Source organism: Chamaea fasciata, unplaced genomic scaffold (genome assembly GCF_029207755.1).
Source record: "Chamaea fasciata isolate MVZ Bird 193981 ecotype frontalis unplaced genomic scaffold, bChaFas1.0.hap1 SCAF_5, whole genome shotgun sequence".
In the NCBI taxonomy this organism is placed as follows: Eukaryota; Metazoa; Chordata; class Aves; order Passeriformes; family Sylviidae; genus Chamaea; species Chamaea fasciata.
The window spans coordinates 49068897-49089870 of NW_027094090.1; the positions used below are offsets into that span (position 1 = coordinate 49068897).

The 20974-nt window shown below is 48.5% G+C and overlaps 3 protein-coding genes and 1 long non-coding RNA gene across 8 annotated transcripts in view; 2 read left to right on the forward strand and 2 right to left on the reverse strand.

Moving 5' to 3' along the window:
- Positions 1-10519, forward strand: NAGA (alpha-N-acetylgalactosaminidase). 2 transcript variants are annotated; one of them, XM_066183585.1, is made up of 9 exons: positions 1-183; positions 548-722; positions 858-1035; positions 1314-1408; positions 2083-2244; positions 2715-2912; positions 3120-3263; positions 8663-8736; positions 10337-10519. In XM_066183585.1, the coding sequence occupies exons 1-8, from the start codon at positions 29-31 to the stop codon at positions 8723-8725; spliced, it is 1170 nt and encodes a 389-aa protein (XP_066039682.1). In that variant the 5' UTR covers positions 1-28; the 3' UTR covers positions 8726-8736; positions 10337-10519. The 2 variants fall into 2 exon arrangements, with proteins under 2 accessions (XP_066039682.1, XP_066039681.1); XM_066183584.1 differs by lacking the exons at positions 8663-8736; positions 10337-10519 and adding an exon at positions 3524-5106 and having other exon boundaries at positions 1323-1408.
- WBP2NL (WBP2 N-terminal like) lies at positions 5947-19801 on the reverse strand. 2 transcript variants are annotated; one of them, XM_066183590.1, is made up of 8 exons: positions 19683-19801; positions 13299-13407; positions 12624-12759; positions 11025-11117; positions 10012-10230; positions 9376-9495; positions 8964-9040; positions 5947-7450 (listed from the first exon to the last, which is right to left on the reverse strand). In XM_066183590.1, exons 1-8 carry the CDS (start codon positions 19718-19720, stop codon positions 7403-7405), a joined length of 840 nt encoding a protein of 279 aa, XP_066039687.1. In that variant the 5' UTR covers positions 19721-19801; the 3' UTR covers positions 5947-7402. The 2 variants fall into 2 exon arrangements, with proteins under 2 accessions (XP_066039687.1, XP_066039686.1); XM_066183589.1 differs by lacking the exon at positions 19683-19801 and adding an exon at positions 16443-16522.
- Positions 16820-20862, forward strand: LOC136289625 (uncharacterized). Its single transcript, XR_010720818.1, has 3 exons — positions 16820-16897; positions 17468-17618; positions 20633-20862. It is a non-coding gene; the product is annotated as an uncharacterized lncRNA (long non-coding RNA).
- SEPTIN3 (septin 3) overlaps positions 19812-20974 on the reverse strand; it is a 12547-nt gene continuing 11384 nt past the window's right edge. For all 3 annotated transcript variants that reach the window (XM_066183587.1, XM_066183586.1, XM_066183588.1), the window contains exon 10: positions 19812-19947. In XM_066183587.1, coding sequence (XP_066039684.1) covers positions 19812-19947 — 136 coding nt within the window. The remainder of the gene's footprint in view (positions 19948-20974) is intronic.

Sequence of the window (20974 nt, forward strand, 5' to 3'; positions counted from 1 at the left end):
CTGTGACCCGGTAGCAGCGGTGAAGACGATGCTACTGAGCGGGCTGGCCCTGGCGCTGGCCCTGGCGCTGCCCTCCGTGGCCCTGGAGAACGGGCTGGCGCGCACTCCCCCCATGGGCTGGATGTCCTGGGAGAGGTTCCGCTGCAACGTGGACTGCCAGGCGGATCCCCGCAACTGCATCAGGTTAGCAGATGGGGCTCGGTCAGGTCGAACTTCAGGCCCGGGATGGCTCTGACACTGTCTGCGTCCCTGGGACCCCGGGGTGGATAGTGCATGGGAGGCGGGAGGCTCAGACGCCCCGGTGCTGGGCCGGAGAGCCGTCAGAGCTGAAGGATGTGGGCAGACTTTTCAGGCAGTCGGGGAAACGCTTCTCCCTCGGCGAGGTCAGTAAACACAGAGAGGGTTTAAATGGGAGCGCTGGAGACCCTCCTATGGCCCGGAAAGCCCTCCAGAGCCCCCAGTTAACCCCCAAATCCCTCTGCCTACCTCACCTGGTGAGGCACAAGGGTCGCAGGGTCTGAGCCTGCCGTGTCTCCTCAATCCACAGTGAGCAGCTCTTCTTCGAGATGGCAGATCGGCTGGCAGAGGATGGCTGGAGAGAACTGGGCTACGAGTATGTCAACATTGATGACTGCTGGTCTGCCAAGCAGCGGGATGTGGCGGGACAGCTGGTTCCCGACCCCAAGAGATTTCCCAGCGGAATTAAGGCTCTGGCTGACTATGTGAGTGCCTGCTGGGGGCCACTGGGGATCTCTGTCCCCATGCCAGTATGGTGGGGAAAGGAATAGAGGACCCTGGTACCTGGGAGACACCTTGGATTCCTTCATTTGCTTCCTGCAGCTCTGCTCTCCTCACAGGTCCATGCCAGGGGCCTGAAGCTGGGCATTTACGCTGACCTGGGCAACTTCACCTGTGGGGGTTACCCAGGCACCATGTTGGAACATGTGAAGCGGGATGCCCAGACCTTTGCAGCGTGGGGTGTGGACATGCTGAAGCTGGATGGGTGCTACTCGTCTGCAGAGGAGCAGGCAAAGGGTAAAAGTTCACCAACCTCTGGCATTCCTCCTCCTGCTGCTGGATTGGGGCAGCTGGCCCTCTGCAGCAACACTCAGCTAGTCAGTTCTTCCCTTGTGCCTCCTATTGCAACTGTTGGGAAAAGAGGTGGGAGTTTGTGTGGCCTGGAGCTGGTATAAGGAAGGAAGCCAGGCTAGCCTGGTATTCCCCTTGCTGGGTGGGCTGGGACAAAGGCTGCTACTGGGACATGGGCTGCTGCCAGCCACCCCCTTCACTGCTTGTCATCTTCTTTCCCTAAGGATACCCAGAAATGGCAAGGGCCTTGAATGCCACAGGCCGCCCCATTGTCTACTCCTGCAGCTGGCCGGCATATCAAGGGGGTCTTCCCCCCAGGGTAAGGGTTTTCCCATCTGTTGGCAAGTTCCCGTCTCCCTTGTGCCCTGGAGGAGCTGTTGCTGGAGCACCAGAGCAGGGTGTTACACCCCGCTTATCTTTCCACTCCAGGATGGTGCTGCAGGTCCTGAGAGGGAATGTGGCCTTCCTGCCAGGCATCTAGGGACACTTGGGTATCCAAGTATGGCTAGGTGATGGGAGTTTGTAAGAAGAAGGCTCTGGGGTGTATCTTCTCCATCCTACTCAGATGGTGTGGGGTTGCTCCTCACAGTCTTCTTATGAGACAATAGTGTCTGGTTTCAGTGCTTGAAATAGGATAATCTTCCTAGTATATGTTTCTTGAGAATTGGTTGCATTCATGTATTTCTTCTTTGACTTTTTGAGTCAGTCCTGAGCTGCTCTCATTCTTGTAGCTGACAGCTTCTCATATTTCCCCGTGGCCTCTGTGGTTGTTTTGCCAGACATCCTATTGTACTGGGGTGTGCCCAGACATAGTGGGATATGACTGTCTTGCCTCCTTGCCCTTCCCTCATCCCCCTTCTCCAGATTCCTCTGCTTTTCACACACTTGCTGGACAGTGCAGCTCTCAACAATTCAACAGTGCTGCCCCTGCCATCCCCCACCTTGCAGAACAGTTCTTTTTTCTCTCCTGCCTGACACTGTTCTCCTTGCCAGGTGAACTACACCATCCTGGCAGAGATCTGCAACCTGTGGCGTAACTATGATGACATCCAGGACTCCTGGGACAGTGTACTTTCCATCATGGACTGGTTCTTCACAAACCAGGACGTGCTGCAGCCAGTAGCTGGCCCCGGTCACTGGAACGACCCAGACATGGTGCGGATGGGTAGTGGGTGCTTTGACCCTCTCTGGGGATGAGGATCTCCAGGGGTCCCCTTCTAGGGGCAGGGCAAAGGAAGAGCTCCAGAAGCAGAAGCCCTGTTGCAGGCAAAGCTGGTGTTGCCCTGGGCTAAGCTGTGGGAAAAACCGGTGGTTACAATGAACCCTTCACCACTTGAGTTTACCTGTCAGGTTCTCCAGGTGTTCTTGTCCTTCCCTGCACAGCCTGAAGGCAAATAGTGGTGAAACAAAGGGTGTTAACTAGTGCATTTGAGTGTATGTTGCTTGCAGGGATGAGATCTTCCTGGTGGCTGTGGCAGTAGTGGTAGACTACATAGGGATAAGCAAAAGTGTGTGAGGTTTCCCTTGTGCATTCCCTCCCAGCAGGACGCAGCATCACGGGTGACAAGCAGACAAGTTTCTAACCTTTTTCTGCTTCTTCCGTCTTTTCACCGTCTCCCCTCCAGCTCATCATTGGAAACTTCGGCCTTAGCTATGAGCAGTCACGCTCCCAAATGGCTTTGTGGACAGTGATGGCAGCTCCGCTTCTCATGTCCACGGATCTCCGCACCATCTCCCCCAGTGCCAGGGAGATCCTGCAGAACCGCCTGATGATCCAGATCAACCAGGACCCCCTGGGAATCCAGGGGCGCAGGATTGTCAAGGTTCGGGGGAAAGCAGATGCATTTGGGAGAGCAGACAGAAGTAGCACAGAGCATCAAAATAAGGAGGGAGAGGGAAGCGATGCAGAGAAACAGGAGCAGGAGAGCTGTGGGTGTTGTGGGCCTGCTGGTGTAGCAGCCCCACAGGGCAAAGTCAGAAGTTACACTGCTCCTAGCAGCTCTGCCTCACCCACCTATCCCCACCCCTAGGAGAAATCGCACATCGAGGTGTTTCTGCGCCCACTGTCCCAGGCTGCCAGTGCCCTTGTGTTCTTCAGCCGGAGGACAGATATGCCCTTCCGCTACACCACCAGCCTGGCCAAACTCCACTTCCCTGAGGATGCTGTGTATGAGGTGAGCCCCACTGATGCACTGCATCGCAGGGCAGTCCCACGGCACATGGATTCCCCCTGTTCCCACATCTCTATGCATGTTGAGGGGGTGAGAAGGAGTACTCTTGCTCCATGCCTCTGGGATGAAGGGGCAGCTGCCCTCTGGTTCACTCTTCTGTTGCCCACTGCTGTGCCCCGTCCCACTATATCATGTCAGTGACCACAGCTGAACCCCAAGATGAAAGGTCTGGAATTGCTGGTGGCTCCAACTCTCTCTTTCAGGTGCATGACGTGTACATGGGGAAGATCATCGGGGCGTTAAAGACAGCAGACAATTTCTCAGTCATAATTAACCCCTCGGGAGTGGTGATGTGGTATCTCCGTCCCATGGCACTCTCGGTACAACCCTGGCATGTCAGACAGCAAGCCCCCAGCAAGGGTTTTCACCCAGCCCTTCTGTGACAGCATGGGGTGTGGACCAGTGCCAGGGTAAGCCATGAGACCCCAGGGCACATGGCTCTTCACTGCACAAGTGTCTTTTGCTGGTGAGCCCAGCAGGGCTAGGCAGTGACCATCCCCTGGTACCAGCTTGATGATGTCTGCTCTATCTCCATAAATCAGGAATTCTTGTTGCCCACTGCTTAAGGGTGTGCAGAGCATAGTGCCTTGGTGATTGCAAAACCTTTTGAGATCTTCCTCTGGAAGATGCCATACAAACAGAGTCCAGCCACTACTGAAGTTTCTCAGCTCTGACACCTGAGAACTTCATTGCTTTGAGCTGGGTACTACTGGCTGCTGCTGTTTGAACTACACCTGTAGAAAGGCTTTGGGTACTTTAGTATCTCCTAGGGTTGTGACATCCCCTTTTCCCTTTCTTCCCCCCCAAATGTGTGATGGCAATTAACCTCAAGTATCAGACTTGGTCATCTTCTTTCTTTTGCTATAATCAGCTTGGTTTAGAATAAGGGGCTGTCAACAGGGCTGCATCTCTCCCACGTATCCCCACCAGAACCAAGAGCTCTTGGAGGCATAATGGTCCTGTGCAGTGGGGCTTTGCTTGCAGGCCTGATCCTGTTGCCATGATCCTAGAGGCCAGCACTGCTGCACTCTAGTGTATGTGCTAGCATTGTATTAAAGCCCCTCTGGTAAAAGTTTACAGCAGAGCGGAGCAAAAATCTCTATGAGCCATGCACGACCCCAGGAGCCGTGCTGTGGTACACACCGAAAACCGCAGAGCCATAGAATGTTGTGTAGGAGTGCTGGCAGGAAGTTGCTGATACTTGGCTGAGGTGGTCTTTTGGGTTGGGAGTTGGTCACAGGTGCCTCCAAGATCAAAGTGGCATCCTTTTTCTAGAAGGAAATTTCTGCTTAAAGGAGTATTGGATCCTACTCCAGCAGGCTGAAAACTCAGGGTTTCTCAGGGAAAGGCTTCTTCTCCCAAGGGCCCTTGCATACACAGCTCTATCCTGAGGAGGAGCCTGCACTAATAAACTGGAAGTGTCAGGACACTTCTAAAGCCCTCATCTGCTTCACGTACATGCAGCAGACTCCCTATGGAAGAGTTCTAGGTGACAAGATTAAGCCCCAGACTGGGGAAATACCACATTTTAGATTAGGAAAAAAAATTCTCTATTTCTGTTCAGCTTGTGGGAGGGTTCCTAGTCATCTGTCCAGTCTGGTTTCTGAAGGACCAAATGGTTGATTCTGGCCCCTTCCAGAAACTTTCTCTGGGGTGTAGGGTCAAGATACTGAACACAACACTTGCAGTTCTAGTAAGGAAGGACTTTCTAACAAAACAAGGAGCTGACTCTGTTCTTGAAGATTGATTGTGACAAACTGATTGAAATAAAGGGAAGTAGATCACAGACTCTGTCTCGTGTTGTTAGCTATGGCTGTTCGGTTAATGTGGGATTACAGGGTCAACTATGCTAGGAAGTAGAACCGGTTTCCTGTCAGAAACTGGACTGATGCAGAGTAGGAAATGGCTTCCCAGTAACCACATCATGTTCAGCAGGGCAGCAGCATTCCTTGGCAGAAGGGGAAACAGATTTTACAGTCTATAGTCAAGTGCCATTTTCCTTATTATATATTTATTTTTCCATTGCTAGAAAAAACTGCTGGTGAGGAGTTTCTTTTAAAGACTATAAAGGCTTTCCCCCTGCTTTAATGTACATAGAAGAGTTGCTATGAATGCAGCTGTAGTGAGTAGCAGTGTGGTGACATGGCCCCTGCTACATGCAGTGATGGGACGTGAACATGTGCCAGTTCTGGATACCTGGGCACACCCACAGGCACCAGCCAGCCTTCCACCCTTCCCAGGCAGCAAAGGGGTAAGCCCCACCTTCTTCACTCCCCCCAGTTACTTGATTCCAGGTCCAGCTTAGCCGCATACCAGGGAGAGAGATGTACTGACCCACAGGTGACCCGAGGGAACAGCATTAGCAGTTGTAGTTCATTCCAGCCTTCTGTGCAGTATGCAAGAATTAAGGTCAACACAACTGTCCTAGGGTGACTTTAGGATGCTTGTATCCCCAATCATCTGATCTGTTTATGCTCTATGTTAAGTTCTGTACCTTTAAGACTAGTTCCGAGAGCGAAGGGGAAGAAGAAGCGCACAGTTTGGTTTGGAGAAACTGTTCACTCTTACACAAATTCCTCCCAAATTTGCCCTAAACCAGGACAACACCACACACACAACAGTGAACTGGCAGATAAAGGTATCAACACTCCTGTATTAAAGTGCAGTTCAAAAAGTTACAAACATTCATGGTTGATTTTTTTTTTTTTAAATACAGAGTTGTTAGAATATCTCTTAAGTCAGAAAAGGTGTTTATACATAAGGAAACTTAATTCCCCCCACCTGGAACTGCTTTAGGAATTCATACTTCTAAGTTGTGCAAACCTGACTAGCAGGAGAGCCCTGCCATACAGGGAAGTAAGAGGGAAAACACTCCTTCCCCCGCCTTGTGAAGGCAGGAAGGCTGTAGGAAGTACAATCACCCTATTTGTAAAGGATCACAAGGGTCTCCACCAGACTAGACTCTTCAGAGCAGGTTTAACAGCACTATGTCCTAAGGAAAAAGGAGAGGTTCTGGCTGAGCAGCCAGTGTCTGCAAGAGAGCCAAGCAGTAGTAACTCCCAGCCAGACAGCAGTTCCCAGCCAAGGGCACTGCACCTGTAAGCAACCAACCCTGGCACTGCAGTGCCCACATGCCCATGTTGCTCAGATGTGGGCATGCACAGCCTGGCTCCAGCAGCTGAAGGAAATGATGAAGGCCAGTTTTCCCCTGTGGAGGTAGCACACAGTGCAAGTTTGCTCAGCAGAGGGAGCCAGGGCTGCAGGACTTGTCTCCTGACAAAGCTAGTGCCAGCTCATCTGCCTAATGTAACATATTTTACTCCAAGGTGTGCAGCACTTGACTCCATGATGCTTGAGGAATGGCTGCTTGACACAGGATCATTGCACAGATATAGGGCCTGCTCCGGATCAGGGCACACCTTTGTTTTCGTCTCTATTCAATGGTTACAAAGACAGGTTGTTTGGGACCCATCCCCTTCCCTCTTGTGCAGCCAAAGGCTTCAGCGTCTCTTCAAATGCACTTCTCAAGGTCATCACTCCTCAACGGTTAGTCCAGGATGCCACGTACTTCCAACACAATACAGGATTTCCAAAGTCCCATCTCACACTGAACTGCCCTAGAGTTTAAGGAAATTTAACACCTTTCTAGGGCACCTGAGGATCTACAGAGGGAACCTCATAGCTCTCTACACCTTTCTTCCTGGACAGTGCTTCAGAAGTCAAAAGTTTGGCATTCCCAGTTGTTTTACTCCAACAAGATCCCAGAGCCTTCATATTTTAGTCCTAGATTAGTCATGTGATACAGTTTAATAATAAGAAAGAAGTCCATCTCTCTCCTCAAGCCAATGGCAGGGCAAAAGTTAGTCCTTCAACCCCATGAGATAAAGCAAGTAAGTAGGAAAGTGCTGTTGTTCTGCCTTGTATTGCCACTGACTCAATGTTTAAAGAGGGCAGGTGCTCAGCTGCCCAGCACAATATTGTAGAGAAACAGAGAGCTAGAGATATGCTAACTTCAGGGGTACTAACAGCCAAATAGTCTTCAGGGAGAGAGAATGTGGGAGGCTGGTTGCAATTTCCTTCTGTTAGTTGTTCTTCTTGTCCTCAGGAGGTGCATAAGGAGGTGGCTGATCCTGGAAAGAGATACAGTAGAGTCAACAACCATCCTTGTTTTATGACCAGCTCTTTGCAGGCATTCCCAGGCTTGGCTCACCAGAAATAAGTGCCCTGCAGTGAGCTACAGACAGAACCAAGTTCTATGGTTTAAGCTGTCATTTCATCACACCATTCCTCTCTTGTATCAGCTATGTTCCATGATACACGCTGTCTCCATAATATTTCTAGGAAAAGTCCCCTTAAAACCAGGTAACAAATTGTTATAAATGCATATTATATAATTGGCTTTTCACAAATATTAAAATGACTACCATATGTATAATGTGGGAAGATTGTACTGTATTATCTTTTATTAACAGAGTTTAGCAAGGTGATGAATGTATATTTTCTGATTGTAATGTAGTGTTAACAGTAAAAAGACTAGGTTTTTTTCTCTAATATCTAAACTGACCAAACCATAAGGTAGGGAGAGTCACCCTGCATTCCTGCATAAAGACTGCTGAACTTCTATTTCTTATCCAAATGAAGTTAACCAGAAACCTCAGGAAAAGAATTTATGAGACCCATGTTACCAGACGGAGTGGAGCCACCTACAGATGGGTCTACCAGATAAAATGATTGGGGTAGTTGAAACTGATCAAACCCATAGAGAATGTTTGAATCATGCATTAGGGTCTACTAAATATGTAACACAGAGATCCTTAAAACATAGAATCTGAAAGGGTAAAGGTGTGCTGCTGGCTAGGATGGTGCCAGGCATCCTCAGCCGAGAAACTGTATTTGTTTTCATTCTGTCTCCTAATTGTCTAATTTTTATTTTTTTTTTTATTAAACTTATATATTTTTCTAAGAAAGTGAACCTTGTTTTTCACGAAATGGTCTACTGCAAAGGGACCATTTAATCTGTTTTAAATGCCATCCTCCCTTCCCTTCCAGGGCCTTGTCCCTGTTGAAGCTCATAGCTCTGACCCAGCAGACAGCAAACCCTGGGCTGAGGGCCAGCTTTGCTGCTCCATCAGTCTCCAGCCCACCAGAGCTAAGTGAGGCAGTGAGGGGCACAGCTAGACTGCCACGTACCAGATGGAGCCTACAGACAACCTACTGGCTGCCACTGACTGAACAGTAAAAGACATCCCTGTCTCCATGCAGCCCTGAAAGAAAGCAAAACAGAAAGCCACATGCCATCATCCTTGAGTGACCTATTTTTCTTTAACTCTCCTCATTTTCAGGCCCAATGGATGCTGAGAGCTCTGTGCTTGCTCTGTGCCCATGCAAAGCTGTTATGCCTTTAGGAGTAAGACAGGTAGTAAATGGCAGTTACTGAATCAATCTTAAGGCCTTCCTCCTTTCCTGATTGAAAATTTAACCAGCCTTCTTCATGGGAGTCTCCCTCCCAGAAAAATGCATACTTTCTGTACACGTTCAACGTGCACAATGAAGATACACTAGACTTTGCTAAGAAAGCAAAGCACCATCTCTGCTAGTGACAGAGGAGGGAGTAGGCACATGAAGACCAGGCATGGTACTCACCATGGGCATGTACACATTGTGTGGGTTGGCAGGGTTGTAATATGCACTGGAAGCAGCTTCCATGGCCTTACTGCCTCCTGGAAAGGAAGGAAAAAAGCCACCTTAAATATCTGAGGCAATGGCCCTAGCCCAAGAGCCTTCTTCCCAGTATCACCTCTTCCAAGGAGGACACAAAGGCCCAAGGAGCCAACAGGAACTGCAGCAAGCTGGGCTAGAACTCAGAGCAGCTCGGGAAAGCTGGCTAGAGCTGACCACAAGCTGTGCAGTGCAAGGCTGAGCAGCTCCCTATAGAAGACTTGAAGCTCTTGCAACAACAGCTTCTCCACCCCATGCTGTGCCCATGCCACCCTCAGCCCAAGCCCCCAGGCACCATTCTGCACCCAGACCCTGGCAACTGCCCAATCCCATTTACCTGGCATTCCTGGGCTCACCCAGGCTGGGGGAGCTGAGGGTCCTGTAGGAGGTGCCCCAGAGTAGGGTGGTGGAGGTGGCATGTACATGGGGTTCATGTTTGGAAGTGGTGGGTAAATACCTGGAAAAGACAACACCAGGCTGATGCTTTGGACCACAGACCATAGGACACAGAGGAGAGCGCTCACAGGCCCATTAGCCCATTAGCTGGGGAGAAGAGCAGTGGTGAGGGAAGCTCTCCAGGCTTGGCAGGGATGCACACAGGAGGGATTTGAGAATTTGCTAATGTCTGTCATGTCAGCAGGCAATAATTCTCTACCAAACAGCAGTGTAATTTGCAAACCACATTTTCATGTAGCTAGAACTATAGTGTTAAGTTGTCAAGGTTAGTGTATATTGTCAAGGTTATGGGGAAAGCAGATGCATTTGAGAGAGCAGACAGAAGTAGCACAGAGCATCAAAGTAAGGAGGGAGAAGGAAGCGATGCAGAGAAACAGGAGCAGGAGATGTGATCAACAACATGTGACAAATTTCTGCAAGGACAAGGATCCTTGATGGAGACAGCAACAATCACCGCACCACAGTGATTTCTTCACAGCTACTATCAGACACAGTCACCATTACACAGCTTCCAAACCTGGAGTCTGGGCATATGGATATCCCATGGGCTGTGGAGCAGGTCCGTAGGCATTCACTGGAGGTGGTGCATAGGGATAAGGTCCGTTTGGTGGCGGTGGGGCAGCGTAGCCTCCCGGCACAGGGGAATAGCCCCCCGGGGCAGGCAGGACGGGTGCACAACCTCCGGGAACAGAGCTGTAGCCATAGCCAGGGTTCTGCAGAGGAACGCCACTGGAAGCTAAGGAACACATCTTTAAGTAAGCCAGACATCTTTTTTTAAAACTAAAGGTACAGAATAAAATGAAAATAGTCCTGTTAATGCAGCACTGTTTCCCTTTATCTAGATTCACTATACAGTCCTGGCATAGTACTGTGCCTGAAAAGCATTAGTCACAGAGTGCTAAAGGAAACCAGCTGCAAAAATACAACCTCACAGGTCCCAGTCCTACCACAGAACTCCCACTGCGTGAAGAAAAGACCACTCTAAAGCAAGCAGCAGTACAGTGTGTTTTTCTATTTTTAAATATACTTTCTTTCTGAAAACAAGTACATTTTAAAACGCACATTTTTTTAAAAAGAAAACTTTATCAGAAAAAAGTACTTGTTGTTTCATTTGAAAATTTTAAAAATAAATGATTTTTTGAAATTTATTTTTCCCCTCTCCAAATGTGCATGTTAGCTTTCCCCATCTTACTGCACTATTTTAGAATGGAGTGGAGAGTAGTTAAGTGAAGCAAGTTTTCACCATCACATATTTCAACTTTTTTCCAGGAGAAGTAAGGTTCTGTAGAAAAAGGTGGTCCACCTCAGAAGCCCAAACCCCAGAATATTCTGACTGCACAAAGCACTGAGATGAAATAAAGAAAAAGGACTGAAAGGGAACCAAAAGTTCCTCTGGAAGAAGAAAAAAAAAAAACTTTGCTGTGGAAGAGGGCCTAGGGTACCCTTCTTCCCATGAAGTTCAGAACGAGTGCAATTTGCTTACAAGCTCAGCCAACCATGGAGAAATCACAGGATCAGAAAATCACTTACCACTAGAAGCAGCTTTCAACATCAGCTGTCCAAACTCAATGGCTCCTCCACTGTTGAAAGTTAGTTTAAATGTCCCCTGCCCTTCCCAGCCACCTAGGAGAGAGAATAAGAATTTAATCAGACTATTAACCTCCTCAGTACCAGCAAAATTGGTTATACTTCAATTATTTTTTTTCTTCGTTATTTCAAAACTATTTGGCATCCTATTACCAGGGAGAACGAGTCATGGCACTGCTATCAGATATCCTCCAAAATAGTATCTCAAGAGGATCAGGAATTTATTTTTTTACCCTTTGAAAGTTATAGTCATGTAGAAGCAGCCTACTCTAGATACATGGCTGTTTTTTTCTTTCCTGAAGTTTAATAGAACCTAATAATGAACAGTGTAAACATCGAACATTTTTCACTGAGGATATTAACTGAAAGCTCTCAGATGAAGTTTTACTGATATCCAAAGTGAACTATAGATCAGGATCTGCAAGTCAAGCTGCTGGGATTTAAATCACATGCAGTATCTTTAATCTTATTGGCACATAGGAGCTCAGACAGATTACTAAATGCTGAGGTATAATAGCAATTTCTCAGGAAAAAAAAATTTCAAGGTGAAGTCTTGTAAGGTAAGTAAGAGTGTTTTGGTTTTTTAGGGCTTTTTGGATTTGGTCAGTTTTTTTGGTGGAAGCTGCTTTGGGTTTTGGTGTTCTTAACAAAAAATATGTGTCACTTAAGTATAAGATTTATCTTCCATGTCTAATTAAATTAGCATCAAGAGAGATAGTCTCTTGGGGACAAAGTAGAAATAAAGTACAGAAATATAACAAGAGTATCTATCATGGATAAAATCATTCCTTTGGAGATTCACCTCTATAAAACCACTGTCTTAGGAAGACTTCAGCCCAAGAAAGGGGGCTGATCCACAATCCCCTGATGACCCAGTCACTTTAAAACACTGTTACAAACAGAAAGCAAAAAAAAAAACCAAAACAATTAAGATGCCATGAAAATTCCTGTGAAAGGGCTGCAGAGGGAAGAAGTTTGAACCAGAAGCCATGTTTCCAATCCCTGCTTATCTTTGCAATTCCCCATGTTTGGTCATAAACACCACTGTTAAGTCTTACCACACCTTCGCAATCAAATTGGGATCAAAGCTAAATCAGTGATGGACAGCAGACTCCCAGAACCATGCAAACCATACCCAAGGGGCTCCTGACTTCCCCAAAAACCAAAAGTGGTTGCTAATTCTTATTCTGTGTATCAACAGCATGGACTGGTGCCTTGGTCATTTACCCACCCTTCCAGGTCAAAGACAGGAGAAAACCAAGCACATTGGGAAACTGAATAAACATGATACACACAGCAAGACAGAAGTTAAAAAATCAAACAAAAGTTATCCTGGGCAAGTCATTCCCTGGCCTGGGGGCAGAACGTAACACGGCAGCAGTGCCCTAAAGTGCAGGAGAGGGGAGTTACCTCAGTGTGGACACACCAGCTGTACCACACAGCTACTATGCCTTTCCTGTGCACATAAGCTGGTCTGGTGTTCAGCAAAAAAAGCCTTGTGACACTTGGGAAGAGTTCAATCTACAGAGCATTGGCACATACCTCCGGCCTCGGCCTGGATCTGTCCTTTGATGTAGTTGGCAGAGAAAACAGGCTGCTCGATCGAGCATCCTTTCACCAAATAGAACGGCATCATGAAAGACTGCATAGGATCCTTGCCCTTGGACACAAAGATCATCTGCAAGACAGGAGGGAATGCTTCTGAATTACTTGAATTCAATAGAGAGAGTGATGATGGAGCTCTCATCATATCAGCATCCAAAATGAGGGTAACTTAACCTCTGGTATGTGAATGCATTGAATTATTCCACAGCTTTAATACTGGAGATCCCCAACAGATTTGACGGCACATGGCTCAGTCACCTGAAGCATGTACATTCCAAAATAATAAACCACTTAAAACACACCTGCACATTTACAGAATTTTACTGTTCTGCTTTTTAAGGATAAGCTAAGCAAAAGAAGTATCATTGACTGAAACATTATATGAAATATATTCTCTAGACAGTGACTTCCAGGACTGCGTGTGCCTTTGTAGGTGATTGGGACTGTGACAGAGGTATGAACTATCCCATTTCCACCTTTCCTTCTCCTACACAGTGCTGTCAGTGGTTCCTTTCACAACAAAAATCCCTTCTTCTATCATCAGCTAGGTTTCTGGTTTAAAGTTTACAAGATCCCTTGAGAAAGAAGCAACCCTGCTGGCATCACACTTACCCTGTAAGGGGTGAGATACAGCATTCCTTTCTTGGTGCCTTTGAAGATTTCAGGCTTGCCTGTCACGTCACTGAAGGAGAGCTCCACATCTTTACACTGTTTGAGGACACTGCAGGAGGAGATCAGACAGATTGGAGAGACGAACTTGGTAACAGCTCTGACACATACCCTCATCACACAGGGAAGAGAATAACACAGCAAAACTCTGAATATTATCCCAAAGCCCTGCTGTGGGCTCTGCTGTTTTGACTTTGAACAGACAGGGGTGATTTATGCAAACTGGAAGAATGCATCCTCTCATGTGAGACACGCCCTGCTCCTCCTTCATAAAGGGCACCTTTAATATACAAGGGGGTTTCTGTCTCCAAAGGTGTCAGACTGAGGAACTCCACTCTATACATAAAGACCCCTAGCCCAAAGATCAGGGCATAGAAAGGGCTGAGGTGTCAGAAATCATCCCCTTAATACCAAGGTGTAATCTCAGAGCAATCCTCCCTCCCCAGTCCAGGCTCAAATCAAGTCCACTGCACTGGAAAATAACACTGCTGTAACACCACACCCACTGTGAAAACTGAGGAAGTGGCTGCACTGAAACCCTCATTGCTGACCCTGCCTCACGTGACTTAAATAAGTTTTTGTAGTAAACAGTACATGTTAAGAAATGAAACAATGAGTCACCAATGTCAGCAATAAAGATATTATTGTTGGATATCTATGGGAACATTAACAGAGTTTCCTAATGACACAAACCCAGATGAGAATTGTGAACACTGCAGGGTCAAGGGTATAGAGGTGCATGAAAAATTACATATATTTTCAGGAAAAAAAAGTCATCTTGGGAAAGCATGTCACTTAGCCTAAGGTGCAGACCTAAACATACAACACAGTAAGAAAATCTGCAGAATAAACAAAAGAACCTTGGGGGTGATAAACCTTCAGCATGTTACAGTGGCCCAAGACTCCAAGATGTTTTATGGTTCAAGAGCATGATAAACAAAGTGACAAAACCATAAATCAGCACAAGCCTAAACAGGCTAGATGATCTAAAATAATCCTTATGTATTCTGCTCAGCATATTGTAGAAGTCAAAGCCAGGAAACTGCAATTATTTGGGGAAGGGAGGAATCTGCAGGGCCACCATATGGAAAAACCACCAAATGCCCTATAGTTTCAGGTTGTTTGCTCTTTAGGGAAGAGAAGAACACTGTAGATGTATATGAAAAATGCAGCTACCTGAGAATTAAGGCACTGAAAAATCTAACTTTGATGAGAAAAAACAACCTGACCAAGAAATTGTACTGGGACACTAGTTCATAGCTAAGCTAGATGGAGATTCTCAGACTGGCTGGAAGGGACAGACTTATGAGACAGCAAAGCTCTTTACATTTCCAAAATGCAAGGGGGAAACATATATTCTAAGCTAAATACAACCAACTTTTTGACAGCTTTAATCTTAACAGATGTCCCCCAACAACAGAACACTCCCTCAATCGTGTCTTGTAGCAGCACTTCACATCATTCTGCCTCACTGGGGAGAATTTCCACATAGTCATTGTAATGTTTACTGCTTTGCAGCTACTCACACAAGGCAATAACATGCAGCCACCACCACAGAGAGTAATGAGGCTGCTGAACCAGTCTGCACCTGCATACCTGTGCAGGGCTGTCATGGGAGGCTGTGCACCCTGTGGAGCCACACTCTCCTCACTTGTGACTGAGCAGCACCTCAAAGAATGTATGGTTTTATGATCTGAAGCCAATGTTAAGGGTTGGAAGGGATCTTAAAGATTACCTAGTCCCAACCGCCCTGCTATGGATATGGCCACCTTCCACTAGATCAGTTTGCTCAAGGCCTTATCCAACCCAGCTTTGAACACTGCCAAATCTGGGGCATCCACAGCTCATCTGGGCAACCTGTTCCAGTGCCTCACCACCCTCACAGTACAGAATTTCTTCCTAATGTCTAACCTAAATTTCCCTTCTTTCAGCTTGTACCCATTACTCCTTGTCCTAACACTGCAGCTCCTGATGAAGAGTCCCTCTGTGCCTTCCCTGCAGGTCCCATTTAGGCACTGAAAGGTTGCAGTGAGGTCTCCACACAACCTTCTCTTCTCCAGGCTGAAAAGCCCCACAATTTTCAGCTTGTCTTCATAGAGAAAGTGCTTCATTCCTCTCACCGACTTCGTGGCCTCCTCTGGACTTGCTACAACAGTTTCATATCCGTCTTATGTTGGGGACCCCAGAGCTGGATGCAGCACTCCAGGTGAGATCACACCAGAATGGAATACAGAGGCAGAGTCACCTCCCTTGACCTTCTGCTCACGCTGCTTTTGATGCAGCCCAGGATTCAAAGGATAGAGAAATCTCCTTTAAACTGGCATGAGCTCAACATGTCAGAGGGCCTTCCTGATTGAAGTATTAGAAGTCTGCTCCAGGCTCAACACAAGATGCAGCAAATTTTTGGAGTGTAATTTTCCTACTGACCACCAGACCCAAGCCAACTCCTTTGATCCTTTTACTTGGACCCTTTACTGGGCGTCGGGTTTCTTGGATTTCTCTTGCCAGGGTGCTGGGAGTACCCAAACAAGCCCAAACTGACGCCCAAGTCTATTAAGCTGGTCTGTCAATCCCCACTCGGGGCGGGGGCAGGCGTCGAGCAGCCGGCTGTGCTTCCATGGGGAGGCGCTTCTCCGCGCAGAGGAACTTGGAATTCAAGTTCTTTAACTACGAATTCAAGTGATCAAGACTCCTACCTTAATCAGTCCCTGCCTCTCTGGCGTCACTTAAGTGCATGACCCTAAAAAAACCCCAATTCCGTGACTTTTACAAGCGATGGCAGTCTCAGTCTTCACCCAGGAAGCCTGCTGGAGAGGCTTTAAGGACCCCCGAACTTCGGCGGTGAAGACTGGGCAGCGCTACGGACTGCAGCCAAGGCTGCTCCCCAGTGCCCGCCCCAGCCAGCCCCCAGCCCGCCGGGGAGCCCTTTAGTAACCCACAGGCCAGGCCGAGCCGGGCCTGAGCGGCCGGGCAGGAAACCGGGATCGCCCCAGCGAGAACCTCCCACCACCGGGCCCCGCCATCCCGGCCCTGATGAGGGGACGGGGGGCGAGGAGGACCCGCCCGACCCCACGGCCCCCGCGGTACCTCTCGGCATTGGGGATGACGACACCACCCTCCTGCGAGTGGTTCCTGTTCAGCGCCATCTTTGCCGCGCCGGCCCCGCCCCCGACCCGGTGTGCCAGTGACGTCACACAAGCGCGGCCCCGCCCCCCACGGCGCTGGCGGCCGGCGGCGCGCGCGAGGCGGAAGTGAGAGACCAGCGAGGCGGAAGCGAGGCGGCGCTGCCTTGGTTTAATGGCCGCCGCCGGCGGCGGGGACGCGCTGAGGGGCGGCCGCGCCCGGCCCGCATAACGAACCACAGACACTGGTGCCTACATGCAGACCTGCTCGCTCCTCTGGCTCTCTCTGCCAGCGCAACGACGCCTGTTCGCTGCCCTGGTTGCCTCAGTGGAAGTTGTCCAGGATTTGCCGTGCTTAGCAAAGTTTTTCTGGCGAACGGCTTATCTGGTGAACAGTTTGTGAGCCTCCGAATGCGCTGAGTGGTTATCTCTGATGTAAGGTTTAGACTCTTCCCTTCTGCAATATCACTCGGGATATTTCAGGGGAACAGCTGAGTTGCTGTGGTCTTCCTGGAACTCAGCTGGTGGCGCACGATTCAGACTTTTCCCATCTTACCCATTCACGGAGACTTCTTCACAACAGTATCTCCCGTTGTCGTGCCAAGTGGGATTTTTTTTGTATTTGCCATTTGTAGACTTCCTGATAGGTACACGGGATGTTGGTAGGGTATTGGCATGAACAGATGGCAGCGAGGAGCACCTGAGCTTGTTTTTCTCAGCAAGCTTTTACGGATCCTGTAGAAGTAGTCTATGATCCAACAAGAAACTACAGAGCAGGGTGTAAAAACCACGTTATTACAAACAAATACAAATTCCTAAAGCTACAGGGCAAAATACACAGCCTTGTCCTTGAAATCCACATTACAGGCAAAGGAAAGTCACTCTCTTCTGTTGCATGGGTCTGCTTTGCTTTCTTTAAGCAGAGCAGCGTTGGGTCTCTGCCCTAACCCTTAGCTGGCCCCAAAAGTCATGAAGATTACTATTCTGTAGCCCAGGGTGACGCTGATGGAACGTGGCTTTGTGCTTCAGCGCTGTGAAGAAGCAGATCCCTGGCGGTGTCCTTGATGAGGTGCACGTCTTTGATGTCCTTGGGCTGAGGAGGGCCACTTGCGTGGCAGAACAGTTTCTGCAAGGGTCCAAGGTATGGCTGCTGGCACCAGTGACAAGGCTTCTGTTCCCTGCAGGATGAGGAGGCTGGGTGCAGGGGGAAGGGTGTGCACACTGCACACAGGAACACTAGGAGCCGTCAGTGTGGGTGGTGAGAGGACCAGGAAGTGCTGGCACAGCCCTCACATCCTAGTGGTGCTGAGAATGGCTGATTTGTGTGGACAGGTGAGAGCGAAGAGAACCTTTGCTTTGCAGTGACAGCACCAGAGAAAGCCACGAGATGGACATATGCTCCTGATAGTTCTGCTAAGGCATGGAGAACCCTATTCCCAGCCCTGGCCCCCATACAACTCCATCAACCAACATCAAGTTTGACTTGAGTCCTCCTCTGCTGCTCATTTGCTGTCTTCTTCTTCCTCCCTCTAGTGCCAGCCTTTCCAACCCCCATCCCAAAACTCCCCACACATCCCCTCACTGGCAGTGCTGCCATGCCAGGCCATGGCATTCCACATGTGTTTTAGTGCAGCTAAAGTGCAGCTGGCAACTCTCCTGGAGGGGTCAGCCCCTGCCAGCCACGTGACATGCAGAGACAGGCAGAGACAGGAAGATGACCTCAGGACATCTCTGGTCTTCTCCCCTCCTTCCTTCTGCCCAGACAGCCCTGACAGTTTCAGCCTCACTCAGGGACACCCAGAAAACACAAGCATGACACACCAGCTAGACACAAGCATGTGTCCTCAGGAAAGCTGTACCTCTTTCTGTTCACAGGTCTTTACCTTCCCTCCCCATCCCCTCCAGGGAGAGGTAAAACAACAGCTTGTCAACAGGACACAAAAGTACATTGTTAAGAAGGTGTGAGAGCTTGGGAGAGGGAGGAAACAGCCTGGAGAAGAGGAATATTGAAGTACTTGGAGAAATGAAGGAGAGACTTAAAGGATAAAGAACAGAGAAAGTGAGACAGAGAAAGAAAGGAAGGAAGCTACGGAGGGCTAAAAGGGAATGAGGACAAAAGCACAGGAGTGGAGGAGGACATGGGACAGTAAGAGAGCAGAGGAACAGCACTGCTGCAGTAGCAAATACAGCCATTTCAATGAGGAGAACGAGGAAGAGGTATCTCTTGTGCCCCCACCCTGGCCCCGTGCTTCTCAATCCATGGCTGTTTGCACTCCTCTAAGATCCTAAAGGTGCTATGTCAAGTGGAGCTGTCCCTGGGGGAGGTCCCAGCAGGGACCCCCTGTGGCATTGTCTCCTCCGTGCTCTCACAGCAGAGGGGCCATGTTGTGGGGAAGGGTTTGGCCAGGACCTGCTCACTGCTGGTGGAGAGAAACCACTGCAGTGGGGGATTGCAGCAGGGGCATGGGGTGATCCCATGAGTTGGGGTGACCCCAGCACAGATTGGTTTGATCTGGACAAAGTCAAATGCCTGTGACACAAGCATGGCTTTTGACCTTAGTTCTGGGCAGGGTAAATGCACCCTCTGCAGCAGGAACACATTCTTTTCCTCTGGGTTTTGCTTCTTTTGGAAAACATATCAATTTTCCCCAAGTACTTTGATGCTTCTCAAATAGATGCTACAGGCCAAGAACTAAATCTGTCACCTCCCACCAGTCACTTGCTCTGAACCACAAAATACGCCAGTCTTCTCTCATCTACCTTGTCATTTCCCCTTGGGAAGCCACAGTAAGAAAAGGGGATAAAATGCCAGGCCACTATACCCTGAGACCAACCATCTGCCTTTACATCCATGGAAGATCCAAGAGAAATCTCTGCTGACATCTCTTGAAACATGCATGCATTGACTCCACCATCTCTCCCGGAGTTTCTCCTTGCCATGTCTCCAAGTGATAAAAACAGGACCACAGCATGCCCCATACCTCCCCCCTCCAAAATCCATGCCCCTAGAAATCCTTCCCTCCCAACACTATTTCCCCCAGGTAAGATACACAGCTGAGACACAGAAACAAGAGAAAGGAAGCTGACGGACAGTCCACTGTGCGAAAAACAGACCGAGAATGAGGACACTCTGGGAAGGGTGGGGGAGGTGCCCTCGTCCCTCTCTGGCACACAGGGAGGCACATGCACGCCCGCACACACTCACACTTGCATCCCCTCACTCCCACGGAGGATGTGCCACATGCTTCAGAGACAGGCCCATGGTTAAGTCAAGGGTAGCAGGGGTGGGTTGTCTATCCAGAGTCACCAGGTGACCGTGGAGGAGGAGGGTCTTTCACAGGTTACTTTCATGGTTTTCCACTGTCTCCACAGTCATGGGCGGCAGTCCTCCATTGCCATTCAGCCGTTTGGCCCTGTAGGTCTCATAGTGGATGTTGTGGGTCACTTCTTTTAGGTCCTGAAGGTGGGTCCTGCAGGGGACAAAGTGGGTTGGGAAAGAGGATATGATAGCCAATATCAGTACAGTAAGTATTATTATTCTGATAATAACTTTATTCCCCAAAATAAATGGAAGATTCTTTCAGTCAGTCAGTTTAGCTAATTATTGTTACCCCTCTTTCTGCATGGATAGCGTGGGTATCATCATACACAACTGAGAGCTGGAGCATCAGCATTTGAGAATACACAGGCAGGATGCAGCACATGGGCTGAAATTCCTGGCTGTGCTTGCCAGTGCCCTGGCCTTCTCACACCTGTGCCACTGGCCATCCTAGTGTGTCAGAGCAGACTGGGACTTACCTGAAGCAGTGGTGAGACAAGGAAGCATCGGGAGGTGTATCAGGTTCACTGCAGATCATAAGCTGCAGAACACTGCTCTGAGCATCATCCCTAACCTCCATAGACAGCCTGGGGGCTTGGATTGTTACAGACTTTGAGATGATCATTTGGGTAGGATGTTTTTACTTAAAGACTTTAGAAAAGCACCTCTGGTGCAGAAGGTATTACAGAACAAAAAGAGGAAAGTAGGGTGATGTCAAAGCATTATAGCTGGCCAAATGTCTCAATAGCATCATACCCCGTAGTGGAATGAGCCACAGGGCTTTGGTTTTGAACTGTGTTTCTGTTATTTTCTTATTTTTTGTGTTGTTCTTATAGGGAAGAGAGGTGACCCTGGATCTACAGCTCTCCTGCAGAATTTGTGCTGAGGCAACTTCATGAAACAGAGTAGAAATAAGTCAGGATGATGAAAGCTAATGAAATACGAAGCTTTTCACTTCCAGCCCATATGTTCCAGCACATCCTTCAACCTGGAATGAAACACAATCTAGGATGTGGTAGTGACCTCTTTATTACTGACCTGTTGTCAGCAGCAAATAAAACTTTTGTAACCCTAGTGGGATTTTTTTTAAAACTCCCTTGGAAGTTTTTGCAACCTTGAGAGGGGTGGTAGTATCCTGCTTTTCTCCAGGCATCCAGCTCATACATGAAAAATATCAC

What these genes read in the sequence shown, in the direction of transcription:
- NAGA (XM_066183584.1), top strand. Translation starts at nt 29, where the DNA reads ATGCTACTGAGCGGGCTGGCCCTGGCGCTGGCCCTGGCGCTGCCCTCC. An exon ending in AAGGGGGTCTTCCCCCCAGG is followed by an intron (nt 1,409 to 2,082) that starts GTAAGGGTTTTC and finishes TCTCCTTGCCAG; the next exon opens with GTGAACTACACCATCCTGGC. An exon ending in ACTGGAACGACCCAGACATG is followed by an intron (nt 2,245 to 2,714) that starts GTGCGGATGGGT and finishes TCTCCCCTCCAG; the next exon opens with CTCATCATTGGAAACTTCGG.
- WBP2NL (XM_066183589.1), bottom strand. Translation starts at nt 16,501, where the DNA reads ATGGCGCTGAACAGGAACCACTCGCAGGAGGGTGGTGTCGTCATCCCC. An exon ending in GGTGAGCCCAGGAATGCCAG is followed by an intron (nt 9,041 to 9,375) that starts GTAAATGGGATT and finishes CTTCCTTTCCAG; the next exon opens with GAGGCAGTAAGGCCATGGAA. An exon ending in ACAATGTGTACATGCCCATG is followed by an intron (nt 7,451 to 8,963) that starts GTGAGTACCATG and finishes ATCTCTTTCCAG; the next exon opens with GATCAGCCACCTCCTTATGC.